Source organism: Canis aureus, chromosome 5, assembly GCF_053574225.1.
Source record: "Canis aureus isolate CA01 chromosome 5, VMU_Caureus_v.1.0, whole genome shotgun sequence".
In the NCBI taxonomy this organism is placed as follows: domain Eukaryota; kingdom Metazoa; phylum Chordata; class Mammalia; order Carnivora; family Canidae; genus Canis; species Canis aureus.
In genome coordinates, this window is record NC_135615.1 from 21,766,400 (window position 1) to 21,788,344 (window position 21,945).

The window sequence follows — 21,945 nt, forward strand, 5'->3', positions numbered from 1 at the left end:
GGGGAGACTGGAGCATCCTCTCCTCCCGCGCGCGGGGGGGCGCGGACAGCTCCCCAACGCAGTGGCCCGGTTGGCTCGAGCGACCCTCGGGGCGTCGGAGAGACGCGACAGCAGCGGCGCGGCAGGCGGGGGCGGCGGGGCGGCGGGGGCGAGGGGGGCGAGGGGGGCGGGGGCCGCGGCGCGGGGCGGGGGCGGGGGCGCGGGGGCGGGGCCCGCCGCTAGGGGGCGCCGGAGCGCGCCGGGCCGGTCCCGCGGCCGGGGAGGGCTGGCACCGCGGCGGCCGGCCCCCGAGCGCGCGGGGGGCGGGGGGCGGGCGGCGGAGCGCGGGGCTGTCAGCGCGGCCGCGCCGGCCCGGCGTCTCGGGCTCCCGCTGCCTCCGCGCACCCGCAGGCGCGCAGGGCCATGGCTGCCGGGCGCCGCCGCCGTCCCCGGGGCTGCCGGGCGCCGCGGCTCGCGCCCCTCTGGTGCTTGGCGGCGGCGCTGGGCGCGCTGCGGGCGCCGGGCTCGCGGGCGTTCAACCTGGACGCGGACACGCTCACGGTGTACAGCGGCCCCGAGGGCAGCTACTTCGGCTACGCCGTGGACTTCCACGTACCTGCCGCTCGCACGTAAGTGGCCCGGCGCGGGGGGTGCGGCCGCAGGTGGGGTCCCCGCGCGCCTGCCCGGGGTGGGGTGGGGGTGGGGGTGGGGGTGGGGGGCACCCGCGCCTGTCCCCGCGCCTGTCCCCGCGCCTGTCCCCGCGCCTGTCCCGCAGCCCGAGCGGAGGACGTCCCTGAGCTTCCATCCCGCGGCGCTCTTGGGGGCCCCCTTCCAGGCTACATGTGCCTTGTGCACCTAGAGCCGGAGACGTGCCGCTTGCACAGGCAACGCCAGTCCTGGGGAGCCCCCGGGACTCGAGCATCCTGCGAAGGGGCGGCTGGAGCCGGTTACAGCGACGCCGCAGCACGGCTGTTCGCGCACAGCCTGCGGTAACCGAGCGTCGGGGCGCGGGCGCCGTGGGCTCCGGGCAGCCGGCTCTGTCCTTCGCTTCCCCGCCAAGCCCCTTCTGGCCTCCCGCTGCATGCAGAGCTCCACCTAGAGAAGAACTAGGACTAGTTGCACCCCCTCTGCAAAACCATTTTTTCAGACGCCCGGTAGGTTTCCAATAGGAAATCAGGTTTGACAGTCGCTCTCCACCCCGAGTCCGTTTCTGCGCCCCGACCCCCACCCCGGGCCCCACCCTGGTCTCGGGGAGACGGCGTCGCGCGCGCACGCCTGTGCGGTGCCCAAGGAGTGACTTTTCTCCACGCCCTTCGCAGGGCCAGCGTGTTGGTGGGGGCGCCCAAAGCCAACACCAGCCAGCCCGACATCGTGGAAGGGGGAGCCGTCTACTACTGTCCCTGGCCCGCCCAGGGGTCTGCGCGGTGCAAGCAGATACCGTTTGACAACACCAGTAAGTGACTTTTGTCATTCTCGACGGTGGCTCCCGGTTTCAAAGAAGCAGAGCCAGGCGTGCAGTTACCTCCCCACCTTGCGATGGAGGAGTCTGTGTTGTGGGCCCTCCGGGTCCCTAGAGAAATCGGCTTAAGACTGAGTGAAAGGGGAGGGAGGTGGTGGAATGTAGGGTGAACCCCAGAGAGGGAACCCGGGATGCGTCCTGGTAACTTCTGTTTCCTTGCTGTCCCAAGATGAGCAGTTTCGGGGTGAGGGGATGCTTTGAAGAAATACAGATGTTCCACCCTAACCTTGATGGTGGAGAGAGTTTGGTTGCTCCCCAAGGACAGACCTGGGAAAAGACAGATCCTTAACATGTCCTGTGCCCAAACTCCGGAGGCAAGACTCAGCTGCTATGGACTCAGACATCGCTCCATGTTGCTGTTTAATTCTTTACAGAAAGAAAGAATTTTCTTTCAAAATATTGGACATTGGATGCAAACTAGTCCAGGCAGAGTGTAGATGGATTACATTCATTTCCAAAATCCCTAGACAGATGTTTCTTATTTAATTAAAGGGAAAATACATTTTAACCAATTCAGGCTGGTTAGGTTTCCTCTGGTGTTTTCTCTTTGGGTCCTGAGAAAATAATTTTGAACGTAATGCTTTCAAAAACATTAACGCTGAATGTTTTAATTTGTACCTCTAAAACTTTATGCATTCAAAAGGTAGACATTATCAGAAACCAAATATCTCTTTTCAGAAAAATGCGGACTCAAATAATCTTCTTTGATGATCATTTAAAATTCCTTTTGCGCCACACAACTGTTTTTATGACATCATTCTTCATCACTGTTACATTAGTGTGCATTCAGAATGTATGTAGAAAATCCATTTTCACAGCGTTTTGATGGAGTCGGATGGATGGTATTACCTGCTACTATAACCGATTTGCAATTTTCTGTTTTAAAAGAGAAAATAATTTTGATTCTATCTATATGGAAACTATTTCAAAGAAAAAAAAATCCTTTGCAAGGCTTACCTTGAATTATGACCAAATTAGGAAAATGCTTCATAAAAGCATTTTCAAAATTATGTTTTTCATATGTATCTATAAATAGTCATAGTAGCTCATTTACCATTTTATTAAGTAACTCAGTCTGTACCAGTTTTTGTAAGCTTTTACTTTAAAATATGTTAGAAATTAGAAAAATTAAGCCATCTGATGTTATTTTGCAAAAGAAATCTTTTAACTGGTTGTTCAATTGGTCTTCTAAATGCTTCTGATTACAGACCTATCTCCAGTTTGAGAATAGATTTTATATAATCCTGATTTATAAAATTAGTGGCATTTTTAATAATCCATATCAAAACCATTTGTGTTTTTAAAAGTCTTTAAACTTAAGCCTTGGTAAATAAAGACATAAATCAATAGTACTATTTGAGTTTAAGTTAAGGGAAATAAGTATTTACACTTTAAAATATGTTCATGTATTTTTACCAAGAAGCAATCTATAGTCATGGACATGAATTTTATAACCTGCTAGAACATTCCCATAACATACCAAATCAGGATCTGGTTAGTATATTTTTCCTTTGATAAAAGAAGAACCGATGTCTGCCCAGATAAGTCACATCTGAATACCTTTCTAAAAACTAATCCCAGTAGATGTCATGGTTTAACAGATGAAAACCAGAGAATGCAGACCTCAATATGAATTTTTAAAAACTGAACACTCGCAACCAAAAATTATAATAGGTAAATTTTCCAAAAGTTCCTCCTAGAGCAACTGCTTGCAGATTTGAATTCACTTTCCCATGGAGAACTAATGCTGAAAGATTGTGCGTTGGTTTCCAGAAGAGCCCACAAGAATGCACTTAACCCTTATTGTAGCTGAATTATAGTTGTAGTGAAACCTTAGGGGACAAACTAGCACAGTTTTAGCAATTAAATAGATAGGAAAATAATAAAGATGTCAAAAAAGATCAGTGTTACTTGGAGAAAGAGTCAGGGGTGAATGGCATCTTCTGTACAAGTTCAGAGGAATGCATCTGGATGTCTCAAAGAGCTCTAGAGATTAATGCTGCTGGCTCTACACTATATCTTATTTTACTTCTAAGTGAATGGAGGTTTTTTGGATTTTTTTTTGATAGATAGATGCCCTCATCTTATTACTATACTTAGCAACTGTTAACAGTAGGGATTTGAGGATTCAGAAATGGAACAAAATAAGGAGAAGAAACAGGGAGGGAGGTAGATGTTTCTGAAACAATTGAGCAAAAAACAAAAAAAATGAGGGTAACAAAAGAAGCAAAGCAGAGGAAGCCACACGTTGGTGAGAAATGAATGGTCCTTGATGGAAGGAGCAAAGCAGTGAGCTGTGAAAGCTTGGAGGAGTCCTACTGAGAAGGATCTTTGAGAAAAGAAAGTTCCCCGTGTTAGCCATCAGGGGGTACTGTGGGCCCAGGAACCTTGGCTGCTGTTGGGAACGTCCTGGGAACCATGGGGCAAAAGGAACCCGAGGACCCCAGGTCCATGCTGGCTACTGAGTGGGTGCTAGCGCACAACACACATCATTTCCACCAATGTCTTTATCCAGGCGGGCGCCCCAGACAGTGGCTACCATTTGCTGCGAAGCTGGGAGGGAGAGGGGGGCAGCGAGGGGCAGTGCAACTATTTGCAGTGCCAAGTCCCCGTTCTTTGGGCACCGTGTGACCTTGGAACCAAAGATGAAAGGCAGACACGCAGGTGTTGCTGACTCGGGTCCGGTCAGTGTTAACCACCTGCTTGACACTCACGGATCACCTACTACGTACCAGTCACTTATGCACCTTACTGATAATCCATAAACCGCATTTTATGAATAAGGAAACTGATATCAAAGGTGCTGGAAAAAAAGTTACGTGCAAGACCACACGAGGGTCAGCAGGAGATGTGGGGTGGGAGAAAAGGCCAGCCTGCCACACCCGGAGCCCGCCTGCCTCTTCACCCTGCCTTCCTTCCAGCGTGGGAGACGATGGGTCCCACTAGCGCACAAATTCAGGAGCGGATCCTGTGAAGCTGAGCTGCTGCTGGCCCTGCCTTCCCCACCTCCATCCCCTCAGCCCCCAGTTACCTTGGCAAATCCAGTGTCATTGATCTTCCAGAGAAGATCTAGAAGAGAAAAGCAGTTCAGGTGGAAGGTTGTAGAAAGCAGAGGTTATAGAAGGAGCCTTTGTCTTGATGGGAATGATGGGTTGGGCCTGCCCCTGGTTTGCCCCAGCCCCTCACAGCACGCCGGGTCCCCTCAGTGTCCCCAGTCAGCTGCCTCCTGTCTTAATCTCTGCCTGCAGGCAGCAATGGACAGTTGTCCCAAAGAGGAGGAAAATTTCCCTGCTTGACAAAGTAGTGGCTCTGAGTGCTGAACAGCCACGAGCTGATGCTCCCGTAATAGAGCGGGATGTCTTGGCTACGCGTAAGTAAGTATTAGATTGAGAAGAGAGTAATGACTTCTTTCTCTGTCTTTTCTCCGTGTGGCTTTACTATTACATCTGAATTCGGGGCCTTATATGTAAATCGGACCTTTTTGTTTTTTTAAAGATTGTATTTATTTATTCATGAGAGACAGAGGCAGAGGGAGAAGGAGAAGCAGGCTCCATGCAGGGAGCCCGACGTGAGACTCGATCCCAGGTCTCTAGGATCATGTGCTAGGCCGAAGGCAGCGCTAAACCGCTGAGCCACCGGGGCTGCCCTAAATTGGACCTTTTAATGACATTGTTTCAACTTGCTCAGGCCCCTGGGGTGTCTACAACTTAGTGTTCATGGGGGTGACCTAAAAAAACTCTCACCTAGGCACTGAGGGAGGCTGGCCTATAATTTAGTCTCTGAATCTGGTTGTGATCTTGAACTTCAGTTTATGTAAGGTCACCTGCCTTTTTTCTTTCTTAAACTTCCATTTAGTTAGGTTTTCTTTTCACTAAATAATCCTCTGTTTTATTTTTACCTTCTCATATAACTTGGATTTTAAAAATTACTTCTCATCGTAAATGCTAAACCAGGAAGCCAGGGGTAGCCTAGCACTTCAAATGCATGAATACTATTAAAATCTGTGGTCCTTTCAAGTACGGAGGAAGGAAACCTTAGGGAAGCATATGGCAGTGGGGGAGGTGCAAAGTGCAAAGAGTAGATAATTTTCCTGCTCTGTACAAAATCAAGTAGTTGCAAAAAAGCACTTCTCTCATCTCCCTTCTGTCTTTCCCTCTTACTTCACTAGAATAAAATTCCCCCCCCTTCACCAAATTGATTTCTTTCACTTTTGCCTCAAGAACCGTCCAAACTGTGCCCCGTGTCTCCAACAATTTAAAACCACATCTGCCAAATTCATGCCTCTCCTTTCTAAATCTACTCCAAGGTTCATTTCATCTTTTTTTTTTCCCCCTACATTTTCCAAACCCATGTGTGGGGTGAATAAAACTGCTAGATTACAGCGCTTCTGCTAAAAGGGGGAGAGATGAAACAGAATGAATAGAGCCTCCTCTTTGGACTGATGAAAGGCAAATTGCAACAATAGTGGCAAAGGCATAGTGTGCAAATATCTGATTATTTTAAATATGCAAATGAAACATTTTGAGGAGAAAGATAATGGCATGTGCTCAATTAAGAATGAAAATCGTCATAACCCTAAAAGTAATGGTGAGGCAAGACAGCTGGGAACCACTGGCAATTAGGGACCCACATAAAGAATGAACAGGAAGAGGTGGGCGGTGCCATTGAGATTTGGAAGTCATCTGAGAAAAAGTCCTAGAATTGGCCTGGCCTTCATTTAATATCTTTGTGCTTAAAACAACAACAACAACAACACGGAACCTTAAAATGGAAGACAGTTTGCTTTAGGATATTTCAAAGCTCTGAAATGGTAAGATTTTGCTTAGAATCGTGTTTTAGCTTGGGGACCGGAAGCCTTTGTGTTGGGGGTCTGTTTTATTTTGTGTTAAGTGAGCCCACAATAAGAAGCAGCTTAAAGCATCTGGCGCTGTGACTGGTACAAGGGTTGCTTTTTTGATAATATTGGGTGTGCCCCTTTTCTCATGTGAGGGTTGGGAAACATATTGGTCACATAAGTCTTGCTTTTTCCAACTTCCTCAGAAAGAAATCAGGTTTTGTTCAGGAACAAAGAGAAGAAAAATGTAGGTCAGAGCTATCAAATAAATGACAGAGGAAATAACACAAATGTGACAAAACTCATGGACAGCAGAAATCTGGGCTTTGGGGGGTTGAGCTGGAAGTGGAAAAGGTGGGGAGGCAGCCCAAATATTAAGAATTAATATTTAGAATTGCTCTATTAAGAATTAATAATGCAATAATTAGTACAAGTGCTGCTAATCAGAATGTGTGTGTGTGTGCACATACATATATGTTCATTGCTGATCTCACGGAATCCACGGAGGGTGGTTTTGCTGGATGGTTCACGTTTCTGGGAGCAACTCATGGTGGCAACCACACCTGACACGCCACCCAGCCAGATGCATCCAGCATCCCTAAGCTTCTCCCAAATGGCTCAGCCTTCCATGAGACAAAATGCAACCGAGGTCTGATATGAGAAGGGAGGAGGCAGTGGTCCCTACAGCACATAGCAACCGAGGAAGCAATTAGAAAAAGGAAGTCCTTGAAACTCTAACTAGAAATGGGAAACAGATCTGCTCTACGGCTAGTTGAGCAGTATGAGCATTAGGCGCCTGTTGCCTAATCTGCAAAATTCTTTCAAGAAACTAGAAGTCTGTGCCATGGAACTGGCTTCCAGGCTCTTGGCGGGAATAGCCCGTAGCAGTAGCTGCTGCAGTATTCTGGGAGAAATGTAGGAAATTATCTTAAAAGTATCCTGAAAGCAGAAAAAAGCACTAGGACCTATAAGGTGACCAGTTGAGATGTGTGCATTCAAACTTTACCCGTTGTGTATAAAGAGCCCTGTATCTGTGCACACTGTGTTGAGGAAGAGTGTTGCCAATATTATCCAAAAAAAGCTCAAATCACATGTGCTCTGACTGACACTATCCAGACCCACAAACACAGATTTTTTGAGGAAGACAGATAGACTAATTATTGATCCTATTAAAAACACCTAGAAAAAAAAGTAATTTTCAAAATTCACTTTCAGTATATCCTTACAAACATATTTAATGCATCAAGCAGGGTGCACCTATGTAATGAAACCCTAAAATAGATTTAGAATAATTTTAATTCTATTATGGTTATTTAAGGTATATAAGCAAATCACGATTCACCAGGAGGTGATTTATACTTAAAATAATCTACCTAATACATAATGCTTTAATACGGTGTTATTCCATTGGACTTTAGCCAGGTAGCTCCCACACCAGTTTGAAAGAAATGGAACTAAAACTCAGTCCTACAGAAAGATCAGTTGCTGGAGCTCTGATATTTTGTATATGGCCTCAAAGGTGTGCCAAATTTCCTAGATCCATAAACATTGGTTAAAATGACCGTTTACCCTTTTAATTGTTTTTAGTAGAAACAAGGCATAGGTTCCAAATAAATCTTTGTAAAAATGCCAGGCAATGGAGGTGGGAAGTAGGTGTGGAGCCAAAGAGGCAGAACAAGGGAGTTTGAGAAGTAGGGGGTGGGCACACAAAGGAACTTTCTACATGTTGATGTTGGTGGTAGATACATGGCTGTGTGTATCTGTTAAAACTCATAGAACTCTGTATCACCAAGAGTGAATCTTAATGATTGTAAATGAAAGAGAAAATGAGAGAGAAAATCTTTATGAAGAATGCTAGAGAGTTATATATTCGGTGTGGGGATTCAATTTGGTTTTGTGGCCATTGCTATGAGCATGTGGTCTTTAAGCTTCCGGACTATGGGAAGGTCTGATGTAATAATAACTGGCAGCATAAGGAGACACATCTTACCCTTGAAGAGCTTAGGCTACTGCCTCTAAGTAAGAGGGAGCAATTGGTCAGATCATCATGTAGGACCTTCTTTATCATTCTTTAAAGGATTATATGTTCAGAGAATGTTGGTAAGAGAACTGTGAATGAAAACATGTTGAGTAAGAGTAAATCTTGGCAATGAAGCATCATCCTTGTGTAATATTATCCCTACAGGAAATCCAGGCATGGGACCCCTCATTGGTAGTCATTACACTAAGGAGACCTTGCTTCAAATGCTTACCGTAGTTATCTCAATCAGCGCAACCACCCTCAGGGCATGCATACCTTAACATTAGTTCAATTCTTTTCTTTACCTCTGCTATCTGAGTACAGACACAGATTATAGGATATTGCAAAAGCCTCTGCATGCATCTGCCTTAGTTTCCAGGTGTAGGGGGTGAAGCCAACTCCCCCAGTCAGGTTATGGCTCCATCTCACATGTGTCTTGGTTGTTAATCCCTATGATTTGCTCAGATGTCTCCATCTTGCCACACCGCCTACACAACTTATGTCTTTTTTTTTTTTTAAGGTTTTATTTATTTATTCATGAGAAACAGAGAGAGAGAGAGAGAGAGGCAGAGACACAGAAAGAGGGAGAAGCAGGCTCCATGCACGGAGCCCGACGTGGGACTCGATCCCGGGTCTCCAGGGTCAGGCCCTGGGCTGATGGCAGCGCTAAACTGCTGAGCCACCCAGGCTGCCTAACTTATGTCTTTAGCACAATATGTTAGAGCACTGGGTATCTCTCAAGTATGTATTACCTACACACACACACACACACACACACACACACACACACACACATATCCCTGGTCTCCCTGGGCCCATGTCCTGGTGACTCTTCCTTAACCATCCGGAGCATCTTCTCTCCCAGTAATGATTTTCTGGTACTTCTGGCTTCTTTCTTCCTGCCATTCCCAATGGGAAAAATGTTTTAGACGTTAATTCTGAAGTTGCTGCCAATCCTTTTTTTAGAAGAAAGGAGGCATAAACACTGAAGAGTAATGTTTTCAAATATCCTAAATATGAATAGTCAAGTAAATTATGGCCTAATCACTATGGGAAATGGTTTTATTTTAATGTTAAGTGAAAAACATAAAATTCAAAATTGTATCTAGACCTGTCGAAGAATGCAAGAAGGGATAGGTGATGAGAAGCTATCTTTGCGAAATATAATTAAAATTGGGTTTTTCTTCTTTTCCTAAATATATACATATATATTTTAAAGATTTTATTTATTTATTAATGAGAGACACACACAGAGAGACAGAGACATAGGCAGAGGGAGAGAAGCAGGCTCCATGCAGGGAGCCCGATGCAGGACTCAATCCTGGGACTCCAGGATCACGCCCTGGGCCGAAAGTAGGCGCTAAACTGCTGAGCCACCCAGGCATCCCCTAAATATATTTTTTAACCTCATTTTCAAAACCATGGACAGGTATTTATTTATGATCAGGGAAAATAGTGGTAAAAATAAACATGCAAAAACTTCTAAATGAAGTTACCGAGTTCACTGAAGTGTTATGAAGATTGAGTAGAGTTTTAAAATGCACTATTTTTGTATGGGTACTTTTGTTTCCAAATATTGAAGAGCAAGGATGTTTTCAGTAACAGTTATATATGTAAAAATAAGAAGATGCAGAAGTATTGCCTGTTTTCATATTCGATTGTCCCTGAATCAATCCTCATAGACTTGATGGTCTGATATGACAGTTTCTAGAGTGTTTCACAATAAGGGGCTGCTCATGGGGCAAACCACTGTGCAGATCCTACCAATTCAAATGCTAGTTTCATCTGGAAACACCCTCACACAGACATACCCGGGAATAATGTTTAGTCAAATATTTTGAGCCATTCAAGTTGACACATAAAGTTAACCATCTTATAAACCTTGCTTACAGAGCAAAGAGCAAGCCTCTATAAGACTTATGACGTAAGTACTCCTAGGAATGGCACTGAGAATTCATGAACTAAGGAAACCCACAGGATTCACAGGATAGAGCACTTATTGGCTGTCACTATTTATCTTCACATTTCTTAGGCCAAAACATACTCAGGTATTACTGTAGTAACAAATGAGTTCAGATCTCTTGTTTCAAACAACCCAAGTATATCGCTTGCTCACGTTGTGTGTTTAATATGAGTTGGTAAGGAGGCTGGCTCTGTTTATTCAAGCCACTGAAGGATCCAGGCTAATGGAGGTTCCTTATTGACATGTGCTTTCAAGATCACCCCAACTGTAAGGGCAGGTGGAAAATTACACATTGTCTGTTAAAGCTTCTGCCTAGAATTGACATTTACGGCTTCTCCTCACATTTGGTAGGTGAAAGCAGGCCATGCCAACTTATTTCACACTTTTTTAAATCCACACCTAACAAAACTGTATCTACAACCTTTAAAAGAATACCAGATAGGAAATGCAATAGAGGCTGCTGTCTTTGAAAAATGTGATTAAAACTGGTGTTTCTTCTATCCCTAATGGATGTCTCTTGTAGGACATATTTTGTGGGGACACTGAAATGGCATGGTTCTTTGGGACTACAATCCCAACCCTCACACTTATGGTAGAGAGTGGACACATGGCAAGGAAATGCAGGTGTTTCTGTCAGCAGATACAAAGATATGAGTAAAACTTTGCACCAGAAAATCAGTCCTTAACCTGATCCATCTGGACTCCATTCTCTACCACAAGTATTGTCTGAGAAGATTGAATGCCCTTCATCCTTTCAATCAGGCTCCTTGGTGGACATGCTATTAAATCATAATGTCTTTTCCCACTCAAAGCACCTTTCAGTAAATTTTAACTTACCTTAGTTATGAAAATATTATCTTAAGACAACAATGGAGTTGAAAGTAAAGCTTCATGTTAGCAAACAATAAAATCAAATTTCAGTGACAAGAGGAGTTTTCGCAACTTTCTACAAGAAGATATTATTCTGAACAATAGAAGTGTGGCCATGAATGGAGCCCAACTCCCCTTGGGGCATTTACAGAGCATAGCCAATGACAAACTGGGGGAAAAGGAAGGTAAGACCAAAGGGACAATGAGTGGTGTCTGTGTGTACCCATTTTTTTATTTTATATTGGGTGGGTATTATTTTTCTGGAGCTGCTGTAACAAATTACCACACATTTACTGACTTTAAACAACACAAACTGATTAACTTACGGTTCTGGAGGCCAATGTAGAAAATAGGTGTTGGCAGAGTTGTTTCCTTGATTTTTCCACTTTCCAGAGATTTGCTCACATTTCTTGGTTCATGGCCCTCTTCCATTTTCAAAACCAGCAATGTCAGGCGTCATCCTCCCACTGCCATGTCTCTGGCCCTCCTTTCCTGCCTCCATCTTCCACTCTGAAGTATCTTTGTTATGACTGTGGTCCCACTTGAATAATCCAGGATAATCTCTTTGTCAACTGCTTAACAACCCTCATTCCCCTTTGCCATGCAACCTAAAATACTCACAGGTTTGGGGGTGGTGAAGATGTAAACACTCTGGGGGGCTCTTATTTTGCTTACTCTAGGTGATTTGAGTTTTACTGAGGAGGGAGTATATCTGAGCAAGAATCTAAATTACGTGAAGGAGGGAATGAAACAGTATTGAGGATTGGGTAGTGTTCCAGGCTTGCAGCGAAGTCATTGTTAAAATCTGGAGATGAGGGCGTCCTTGGGAGATGGAAGCCACTGGGCTGGATTGAAATAAGTCAGGGAAAGAGTTACAGAAAATGAGACCAGAGAACCAAGTATATTGGCAAGTACCTTAGAGGCCAGGGGCAGGGTTTTGGATTTTATTCAAGGAGTGATGGGCAGCCACTGGTGGTTTTGAGTAGACAGGTAAGATAATTTGAGTTACGTTTTTCCAGGGATCAGTTTAGCAGACTGTAGGCAAGGAAGGAGACCAGATGGAAGATTCTCCCGCCTCGTCCACTAACAGAGACGTATGGTTTGGGTTGGGTGATAGCAGTTAGGGTTGAAAAATGATTGGATCTGGGGTTCAACTGGAGTTGAATCCAAATGGGTGAAATTTGAGCTGCTTATTCGACATCTAGGTGAGGTCACATGGGAAGGTGGATCAGTAAAGTTGGAGCTCAAGCAGGAGGCTTGGAGACTGAGGTTTAGAAGTTGTGAGTATTTGGGTGATATTTAGGATCACACCTGGGAGAGTGAATATGGAGGGGGGCGGGTAGCAAAGCACAGCCAAGAGAAGAGGGAAGGGAGTAAGAAGGGGGAGATCAAGGTTGAGATTAAGTCCTGGGGCACCCTGGCAGTTGGAGAAATATTGGAGAATTGAGGAAGATGAGAAGGAGGACCATTGAGTTAGAAGAAGTTATGAAGCCAGTGAGGCAAGCCTTGTGAGGTGGAGTGAAGTGAGGACAGAAATGGAGAACATTTGCTTTGGCAACGGGAAGTTATTGTTGATAAAAATAAAAGTGGTTGTGGTGGAGTTGTCAAGAGAGAATAGGAGAGGACCAATGGGGACCACAAGGACCGAGGACTTTTACTGTATATGGGATGAGAGAAATGTAGTCATTGAGAAGATACTACAGCATGTTTACAGTCTATTGGGAGTCATCCCGCTAAAAGGGAAGCAACAGTGACCAAAAGAGAAGGGAACCTGCTGAAACAAAGTCCCAAGAAGCTGGAAAAGGGGGTGTGGGACACAGATGGAGGGACACAAGGGCAGCTCTTCCTCAGTGACAGGACACGGCACAGTGAGGGCACCACTGAGAGAGGTTGGCAGGTCTGGAGACAGGAGGAAGAAAATGACCTTGCTCATGTCTTGCATTTTCTCCTTGAAATAAGAAGCAAGGTTATCAGCTGAGCATGAGAAGGTTAGGAGATTGAAGAAGTGTGAAGAGTAGTCCCCAAGGTGGAATGAAATGAGTAGGGATGCCACGGGATTGATCAGCAGACAGTGTGCAGGGACCGTGCAAATGTTTAATTCTGAATTTTTTTGTGGAAGGAATAAACTTTTGCCTTTGCCCACCTTACGGTGTGGTGCTACTCATTTGGAATAGGATTTGAGATTTCTCAGAGAGCAATTCCATCCGGAGTATTAATCTTCTGTGAGGATACGCTGCAGATACAGAAAGTTTGCATTCTGAGATGCCTATTTTATGTGACATTGGGAATGGTGATTCCTTCATTTTAACCACAAAATGAACCATTTTGTTAAACGAATGGTTGGGATCCTTTTTACTACATCTTCTGGCAACAGAGATGAGATCCCAAGGAAATGCAAGCATATGACAGGAGTTAGTGTAAATACATTTTCAAGCGCTATTGGGAGGCAAGTTTATACAGCCTTCATCCTGAAACCCAATCATATCCTGTATTTAAAAGCATTGCTTTGAGGTCATATTGAAGAGATTTATGTCATTTAATCTGCTTCCTGAGATTCCCATGCTGAGAGGTTTTCATTACTTCTTGAAGCAAATAAATTGTTGGGCACTAAACAGAAGCATGCTGTGCTCCTGCCAATCTGAAGGTGACATAGAAGCCGTAGGGAGACTTGTCGGTTCCCCAGCTGTGTCTCTGGCCCAGACTTTGGAGACCAGGTAATTATTTCAGGTGTGAGAAAATCTAGGGCTGAGAGAAAGCCTGAGGAATGCAAGGAGCTTGAAGGAAATCACTGTTTGGGAATGAAGAGATGGTGCTGGCAAGAGAATTCTGCTTTAGGACAGAGAATGAATTTGTAAGTGGCAAACCTGCAGGAAGGGAAACCAGTCAGGAGGCTGTTGCAGAAACTGAGGCTAAAGAAATGGTGGTCACAGCTACGGAAGTGGCAACAGGTATGGAAAGAAACAGATGCACTTGAGAGGCCTTTGGAAGGATCAGGAACTGCCTAGGGAATGGAGTTTGGGAGTGCAGCATTGCTGATTGCCTAGGATGCAGGCCAAGCACCTGGCTTGGTTCGCGGGGCTACTGTTTTACTAGGTATATATAGCAAACAAAACAGACGTGCTCTCTAACCTTGTGACGTTCAAGCCCAAGGGATGAGAGCATCAGGGTCTGGCAGCGGGAGTCTGTAATAGCAGAGCGTGAAGGTTTTAGGTGTGCTGAAGAAAGCTCCTATCCCTGCCTGGAGGGGGACTTGTGTGTATCAGGGACAGCTGTTCAGAGAAGGCATCACTAAAGGTCAGAGCTGAAGAGTGATGTGTGTGCATGTGGATGTGCCTGTGTGGGCTGTGTGTCTGTCCCAGGCACGGGTGAGATGAAAGAGAAAACTGTTCTAGCCAGTGCAGATGAGTGGAGCGTGTTGGAGCAGATGAGGTCAAAGGTGATGTCTCCATACAGTTCAACTATACCCAGCTCTGCCTTTCAGACTTTCACATAGTACTAGGGGAGTTTTGTTTTTGTTTTATTTTGTTTTTAATCTGATCTGCCAGAGATGGCTTACCATTTCCCTTCAGAGAGATGAATCTTTCACTTATTTAACATTTGCTCCCCCAGCTCCATCATACAAACTAGCAGAATATCCACCCATAAAATCACTTGCATCGAACCAACAAAAGTCCATATGTATTTCTAGAATGAACCTTACATATGACCTGAGTTAACTGGTATGTGACAAACATTTCAAATAATATCCGATGATGTAGAAAACCCATTTGTATTATTGCTGAACAAATGTCTGAAGAACACTGGCTAGGCACTATTGATTGTTAAACATCAAGTTGGGAATATGATCTTTATTCTTCGCAAGACACTACAGACGTGGAAATAATTATAGCAGAAAATTTATAGTCTCGTCTAGGTCGGGAAAACTATATAGTATTATGTATGGGAACAAACATTTAAATAGTGGTATGAAAATAATAATTTAAAATAGAACTTTCATGATTTCCAGAAAAGAAAAGAAATATCTTAAACAAGAGGAATGAGCTAGAATCCTCTTACACTCTGAATGCTTGGATGGGCTTACCAAATTTAACCACTACTATGTCCAGAGATTAGGATTCAGTGATCTTCCACTTTGTGCCTTATATAATTTATAGAAGTTTCTTTATATTGTTTGAATTATTAAAAGCAAAAATCTGAAAGAATTTCAATTTGAAGAATTTTTGGCTGTACATTTTAAAACAGGTTTTTTTTGATGACAGATATATTTTATTAAATAGTTTGGTTATGTCATTTCACTATTTAGATATAATATGTAGCATCCACTTGTATTCATTCAGTTAGTTCATTTGTATGCTTAATTATTTATATTTGATCAATTTAACATGTTAATATTTATCAACTTAAAGCATGTTACTTTTCAATCGGAGAAGGACAATCATTTGGTTTCACTCATATGGGGAATATAAGAAATAGTGAAAGGGATTACAGGGGAAAGGAGGGAAAATGAGTGGGAAAAATTAGAGTGGGTGACAAAACATGAGAGACTCTTAACTCTGGAAAACAAACACGGGGTAGTAGAAGGAGAGGTGGGCAGGGGGGATGGGGTGACTGGGTGACAGGCACTGAGGGGCGCACTTGACGGGATGGGCACTGGATGTTATACTATATGTTGGCAAATCGAACTTCAATTAAACAAAAGCATGTTACTTTTATACGTTTATATATTGTAATATGATTGCCACTGAAGCAATATTTATCATATTACATCGTTAAAATACAGTAGTATTAACTAGATTCATTACACTGTGCCTTAGATCTCTATGGCTTATTTACTACTCGTTACATGTCTGTACTGTTAAACACCTTCATCTTTTCCTCCCTCCCCCCAACCCTCTAGTAACCACCATTCTACTCTGCAAGGCAGGGTTTTAAGGAAGCGATTTGGAGTAGTTGGCAAACAAGGAAGAATGGAATTTTGCAAAAGAAACATCATGTAGGGGATCCCTGGGTGGCTCAGTGGTTTAGCGCCTGCCTTTGGCCCAGGGCGTGATCCTGGAGTCCCGGGATCAAGTCCCACGTCGGGCTTCCGGCGTGGAGCCTGCTTCTCCCTCCTCCTGTGTCTCTGCCTCTCTCTCTCTCTATGTCTATCATAAATCAATCAATCAATCAATCAATCTCTAAAAATTTTTTTAAAAAATAAAAAAATAAAAAAAATAAACATCATGTATAAAGTCTAGGAATAAGACTAAATAGGGAACAGAGAGGGAGTTGCCTGAATGGAAGGAAGGTCAAGTGTGGAGTTCCAGACCTATGTTCTGGGGGGCAGGGCATTTAGATTTGATCTACTAAATAAAGGCAGGGATACTATTTTTTATGTGTCTGTGTGGGTGTGAATGCATTCTACATACATAGTTGCACAATGTATACATATATGATGTATACAAATAAATATATAAATAAATATATAGAATATTCATTTAATCAGAATAATACATTTCTGTCCATCAACAGATGAATGGATACAGATGTGGTATATAAAAGAAGGGGAACTGAGTGGGAAAAATTAGAGAGGGAGACAAACCATGAGAGACTCCTAACTCTGGGAAACAAAGGGTTGCAGAAAGGGAGGTAGGTGGGGGGCTGGGGTGACTGGGTGACAGGGACTGAGGAGGGCACTTGATAGGATGAGCACTGGGTATTATACTATATGTTGGAAAATTGAATTTAAATTAAAAAATGTAAAAACAGTTAACAACAACAACAAAGAAAGATGTGGTATATAGATACATCAAAATATTATTCAACCATTAAAAAGGAGAAAGCCCTGCCACCTGTGACAACATGGACAAAACATGAGGGCATTATGCTAAGTGAAATAAGACAGAAAGAAATGCTGTAAAATCTCACTTATATGTGAAAAGAGAAAACAATAGCAACAACAGGAATAAAAACTCAGAAAAAGAGATCAGATCTGTGGTTACCAGAGGTGAGGGGAATTAGAGGAAGGTGATCAAAAGGGACAAACTTCCAGTTATAGGATAAACAAGTCCTGCAGATGGAATGTATAGCAGGAGGACTATGGCTAACACTGCTGTGTGTTATATATAAAAGGTGTTAAGAGAGTAGATCCTAAGATTTCTCACCATCAGGGAAAAAAAAATTCTTTTTTTTTATCTATATGTGAGAATAATGGATGTTTACTAAAGTTACTATTGTAATCATTTCATGATATATATAAGTCAAACCATGATGCTGTACACCTTAAACCTATACAGAGCTGCTTGGCAATTATATCTCAATAAAACTGCAAGGGGGGAAGTATAACATTATAATTTATGATTACAATTCCATTTTTTGAACATTGCATGCAAAAATGAATTTGTGATACTTCCTCAAATACTTGAAAGTTCACAATAAGATGCTCAAGAGTACAAAGGCTACAGAGCCCTTCTTTAATAGCGGTTTTTAGGGTGTTGGGAGTCACACATTTGGAAGTTTAATTTTCCTGGGCCTAAAAACCAACCCAGATTCTTTTCTTGGATGTGTTTCTTTTCGGCAAGGAGTTCTCCTGCCCCAGCTGTATTATTTTGAATTTTACAAAGGAGTAATCCCTGTTCTCAGATATGTAGTTTCAATTTAAATGAAACTTTTACAGCATACACTTGATTATGGGAAAGATTACAAACAAACGTTTAAAGATTTCTTTTTACCCTTTTCCTGATTAAAAATGTCTGGACAGCTCCTGCAACAACTTTAAGAAAATCCCTAAGGCTGTGCACTTAAAGTGATGACTAAAGGTATAAGGAAGCTTACTGTGTTCCAGCAGGAGGTCAAGGACTCATCTATAAATAGTTTTCAGAAATCCGCCCCCCATCTACCAGAATGTTCTGCTGCACCTGTGTCAGTTTCAGCTCTTCCCTTCTCTCCCCCATGGTGATCCATCTTCACTTCTTGTAATTCCTCCCATTTTACTAAGCTAAACGATTAGAAAAATCTGCTAGAAGCCCATATGTGCACCATATTCTATGCTCCCTCACTCCTACTCTGAAATGAATATTCCCGTGAAAAGGGAACCAAACATTAGTAGGATTGCCAGCCACTGGGATTTGTACCCAGATTTCCCAGAGACTGAAGCTTCCGATTTAAGACAGGCAGCTTCAAAGCCCAGAAATGTAGGACAAGCCAAACCAATTCAATTGTTGCCACCTATCAAAAATTTCCAGTGTGGCCTACAAATCTTTAGATTTTTATCTTTAGGGTTTTTTTCCCTCCAGATCATATTTTATTAATTTTAAAGGTTTTATTAAGTAATCTTTACACCCAATATGGGGCTCGAACTCACAACCCTGAGATCAAGAGTTGCACGTTCTACCCGCTGAGCCAACCAGGTGGCCCCCAGATCTTATTTTAAACGAAAGTGAGATCCTATTAACCAATATCCTAGGCAAATTTCTGAATAAATAGATAGGGACTTGGATATTCATTCAACAAACACTTATGGAGGGCGTACCCCATGCTAGGCACCATCCTAAAAGTGGGAAATACAGAGGTGAAACAGAATTAACGTCTCTGCTCATGGGATTCACATATATTCTGAAGGAGACAGACAGGAAGCGTGCAGACCAACAAATAAGATCATCTCAGGTAGTGCTCAGCTGTGTGGAAAACCATGGCAGCGGGAACAGTAAATGCAATGAGAAGACAGCAAAAGCTGAGACTGTTCAAGGGACAGGAAAAAAAAAATTTTTAAGGGACAGAAAAATGGATGGGTCTGCACCTCCTGAGCCTGGGCAGTTGGAGGAGTCGATGCTGGAAGCAGGCAGGGGCCTTAATTGTGTCAGGACTTAATCACTGCAGAGGTGGGATTACAACCGCCCAAGAAAAAAGATAGTATACTAGGTATATTTGTAACATATACGTGGGGAAAACAATCAATACCCAGAATATATGTTGAATTCTTAACAAATCAATAAAATCAAATCTTCAAGAGAGAGAATGAACAAGGGTTGTGAACTGGAAATTCGCAGCAGAAAAGGCTGTGTGGCAATAGAAAAACACGGTCACTGTGCCGCCAATCAGGGAAATGCCAGTGAGGACAGAACAAAGGAGGTACCAGTTCACGGTCACCTTGATCGGCAAAAACGTACAAATACCTGACGGTGGATACCTCTGGAGAAGAAAAGGGGGGGGATGGAGCCGGGGATAGTTGCCAAAGGATACTGTCGTATTTGTAAATGTGAGGAAGCTTAGTGGTCAACTCCGCCTACAAGGGTGTGTTATATTAAGCCCTTGGACCTTTCTCTACATTCTTAAAGCCTTGAAAGAGCTAAGAAAGAAAAATACATTTTGTAGATATTATTCTGTATCAGTGCACACGAGTCTGTCACGCATATATTAACAGTTGGATAGTGGTCTACCTTACAGATAACAGAAATTTCTGTTTGAATCCCTTCTGCATAAATATTTAAATTCCAATTTTGCTATCACAACCAGGATGGCAGATATGTTCATATGGCATCTTTCAGCTTTTGTGTAATTATTTCCATTGAACAAAATCCTGAATGTTGAATTATTCACCACCACCCCCAAAAAAGGTACATTTAGGGTCACCTGGGTGGCTCAGTCAGTTAAGCATTTGATGCTTGACTTTGGCTCAGGTCCTGATCTCAGGGTCCTGAGATTAAGCCACGTGTGGGGCTCTGCACTTCGCATAGAATCTGCTTGGGATTCTCTCTCCCTCTCCCTCTGCCCCTCCCACTCATGCTCTCTCTTACTCTCTAAAAGAAATAAATATTTTTTAAAAATGTACATTTAAAACTTTGATATATATATTGCCAAGTGGCCCTTCCAAAATCCTATGTTGATTTATTGTCTTGCAGAATGACCATTAATATTTTTTTGTCAAATTGGTAGGTGACAAAAGTGTTAAGCCATTATTATTTTAATTTGAGGCTCGGGACCTCTCCATGAATTTACAGGCTTTTTAATTTCTTCTTCACTCTGCTATGCCAAGTCCTTAGAGCTTTCTCCTGTACAATGCTAGTCTTTTATTGATATGGGAGCTTTTTTACATATACATTATATTGATCCTTCCCTTGACAAAAGTTTCAGCTGGATTTTCCTTTCTTTACTAATTTTGTTAGTAGTCTTTTGCTGCTTAGAGAGATTTAAATCACATGCCGTCACTATAAAACTTTAACCTAGCCTGTGGCTTTGTTTTCTCCATAGTTGGTGATGTGCCAAGGAGAGAATTGTTTAGGTGACTTTTGGTCTCCACTATCTCCCAGAACCACTGGCCCTTCCAAGAGTTTTCTGGGCTTGACAATGCACTTAGGGTAACCAGTGCCTTCCTTCTGCTATAGATACCCATGTGTCTATCCTAATTGTTTTGCCCCATGTCATCAGTGCATCAGTGGGAGTTTGGTCAGGAGAACAGAGACCACTCCGAGTATTACAACTAGAAAATAATAGCATACAGAGACTGAGAGGCTGACCTTGAAAAGCCTGGGGGTATGAAGGTTGGGAAGGTCACTGCCTGCCAGTGAAGAAATATAGAAGTTCAGGAGTCGATCTCTGCTGTCTGATGCACCCTAAAGGGATGATTATCAAGGGATACTTGAGAGCTGCACAAAGAACATCACATCTGTCACTACTGCCGCCCATATGTGTGCCCGCAGATGCCACCAGAGCATAATAGCTTCTCCGTCTTCTCTTTCCAGACAGCTCATGAGCCTCTCATTCAACCAGAGTCTTACTCGTAAGGGGTGTCTAGGAAATGTACGTTCCAGGCTTTCAGCCCTCTGCCACACAGAGGAGGGCTCAGGAGGGCAGAAGCCTTGCTGAGTAATCCCCAGGGGTTATTTTCAGTAAAGAACAGATCAAATCAAATCAAGACATTGTCCATGCATGGGTTTCTTGAGCACTGGTGTGCAACAGACAGAACGGAGCCTTGTGTTGAGGTATTTGGCGTGAAAAAATCTTGTACAGAAAAGGAAGGTGGGACACTGGAAAGTTCACTTCCATAGTCAACCCCAAGTATATTTCACTCATTTGAAATTTTACAGAATTATGATATTAGATTTCAAGTCACAGGACATATCAAAATAATAAAGCAGAATTTTGAGAAGGTGGCTGGTCTACCTCAATGATCAAGGAATGGATGACCCATCTAGATTGAAGCTCATCTCAGTAAATGAAGATCAAGGACAGTGGAATCCTCTCCTGCAATCCTTGGATTGCCTGTGGAATTTGTGTAATAATGAAGCCCATTCATTTGTATTCTTGGTGCAGAAGAAATTTGTTGCTGGAAAATAACCCACAGTTGATGCTTTTAATCCAGTTACACAGTTCAGCCTCAGAACACCAGAGAAGGTGCCTCAGGAGTCCCAAAGGCAAAGTCACATCGTTTTTTCTAGCAAAACCAAGTCAATTTGAAACTGGCGTCTGATTTTTCCCAGAATCCATTTCCTTCCTCCCAGCAACCTGCTTTGAAGTCCTTTTAGGATCTCCTTTAAGGATGTTTGAAATTTTGGAGGTGCTGGTCTTTTCATGGCTTTTTAGCAGATTGGAGATTTAAAGCCACTGTGCTGTATTTTCTCTCTGTAATTAATCAACACCACATAGACAATCTTGAGAGGTGTTACTAATTTCACTGCTGAGTACCAAAAATCACTAATAACATATTCTATGCATGTGTGTGAGGTCCTTTCCAAGTCTTGGACTTAGGTTGAGTTTCCAGGTTTCTAAGGTATTTGTAAAGG

General features: G+C 43.2%; 1 protein-coding gene across 1 annotated transcript in view; it reads left to right on the top strand.

Moving 5' to 3' along the window:
- Window positions 1–402: 402 nt before the first annotated feature.
- The window catches only part of ITGA8 (integrin subunit alpha 8), a 169,116-nt gene continuing 147,573 nt past the window's right edge, over window positions 403–21,945 (top strand). The window contains exons 1-2 of the mRNA XM_077897083.1: window positions 403–608; window positions 1,299–1,432. Of these exons, the coding sequence (XP_077753209.1) occupies window positions 403–608; window positions 1,299–1,432 (340 nt within the window). The remainder of the gene's footprint in view (window positions 609–1,298; window positions 1,433–21,945) is intronic.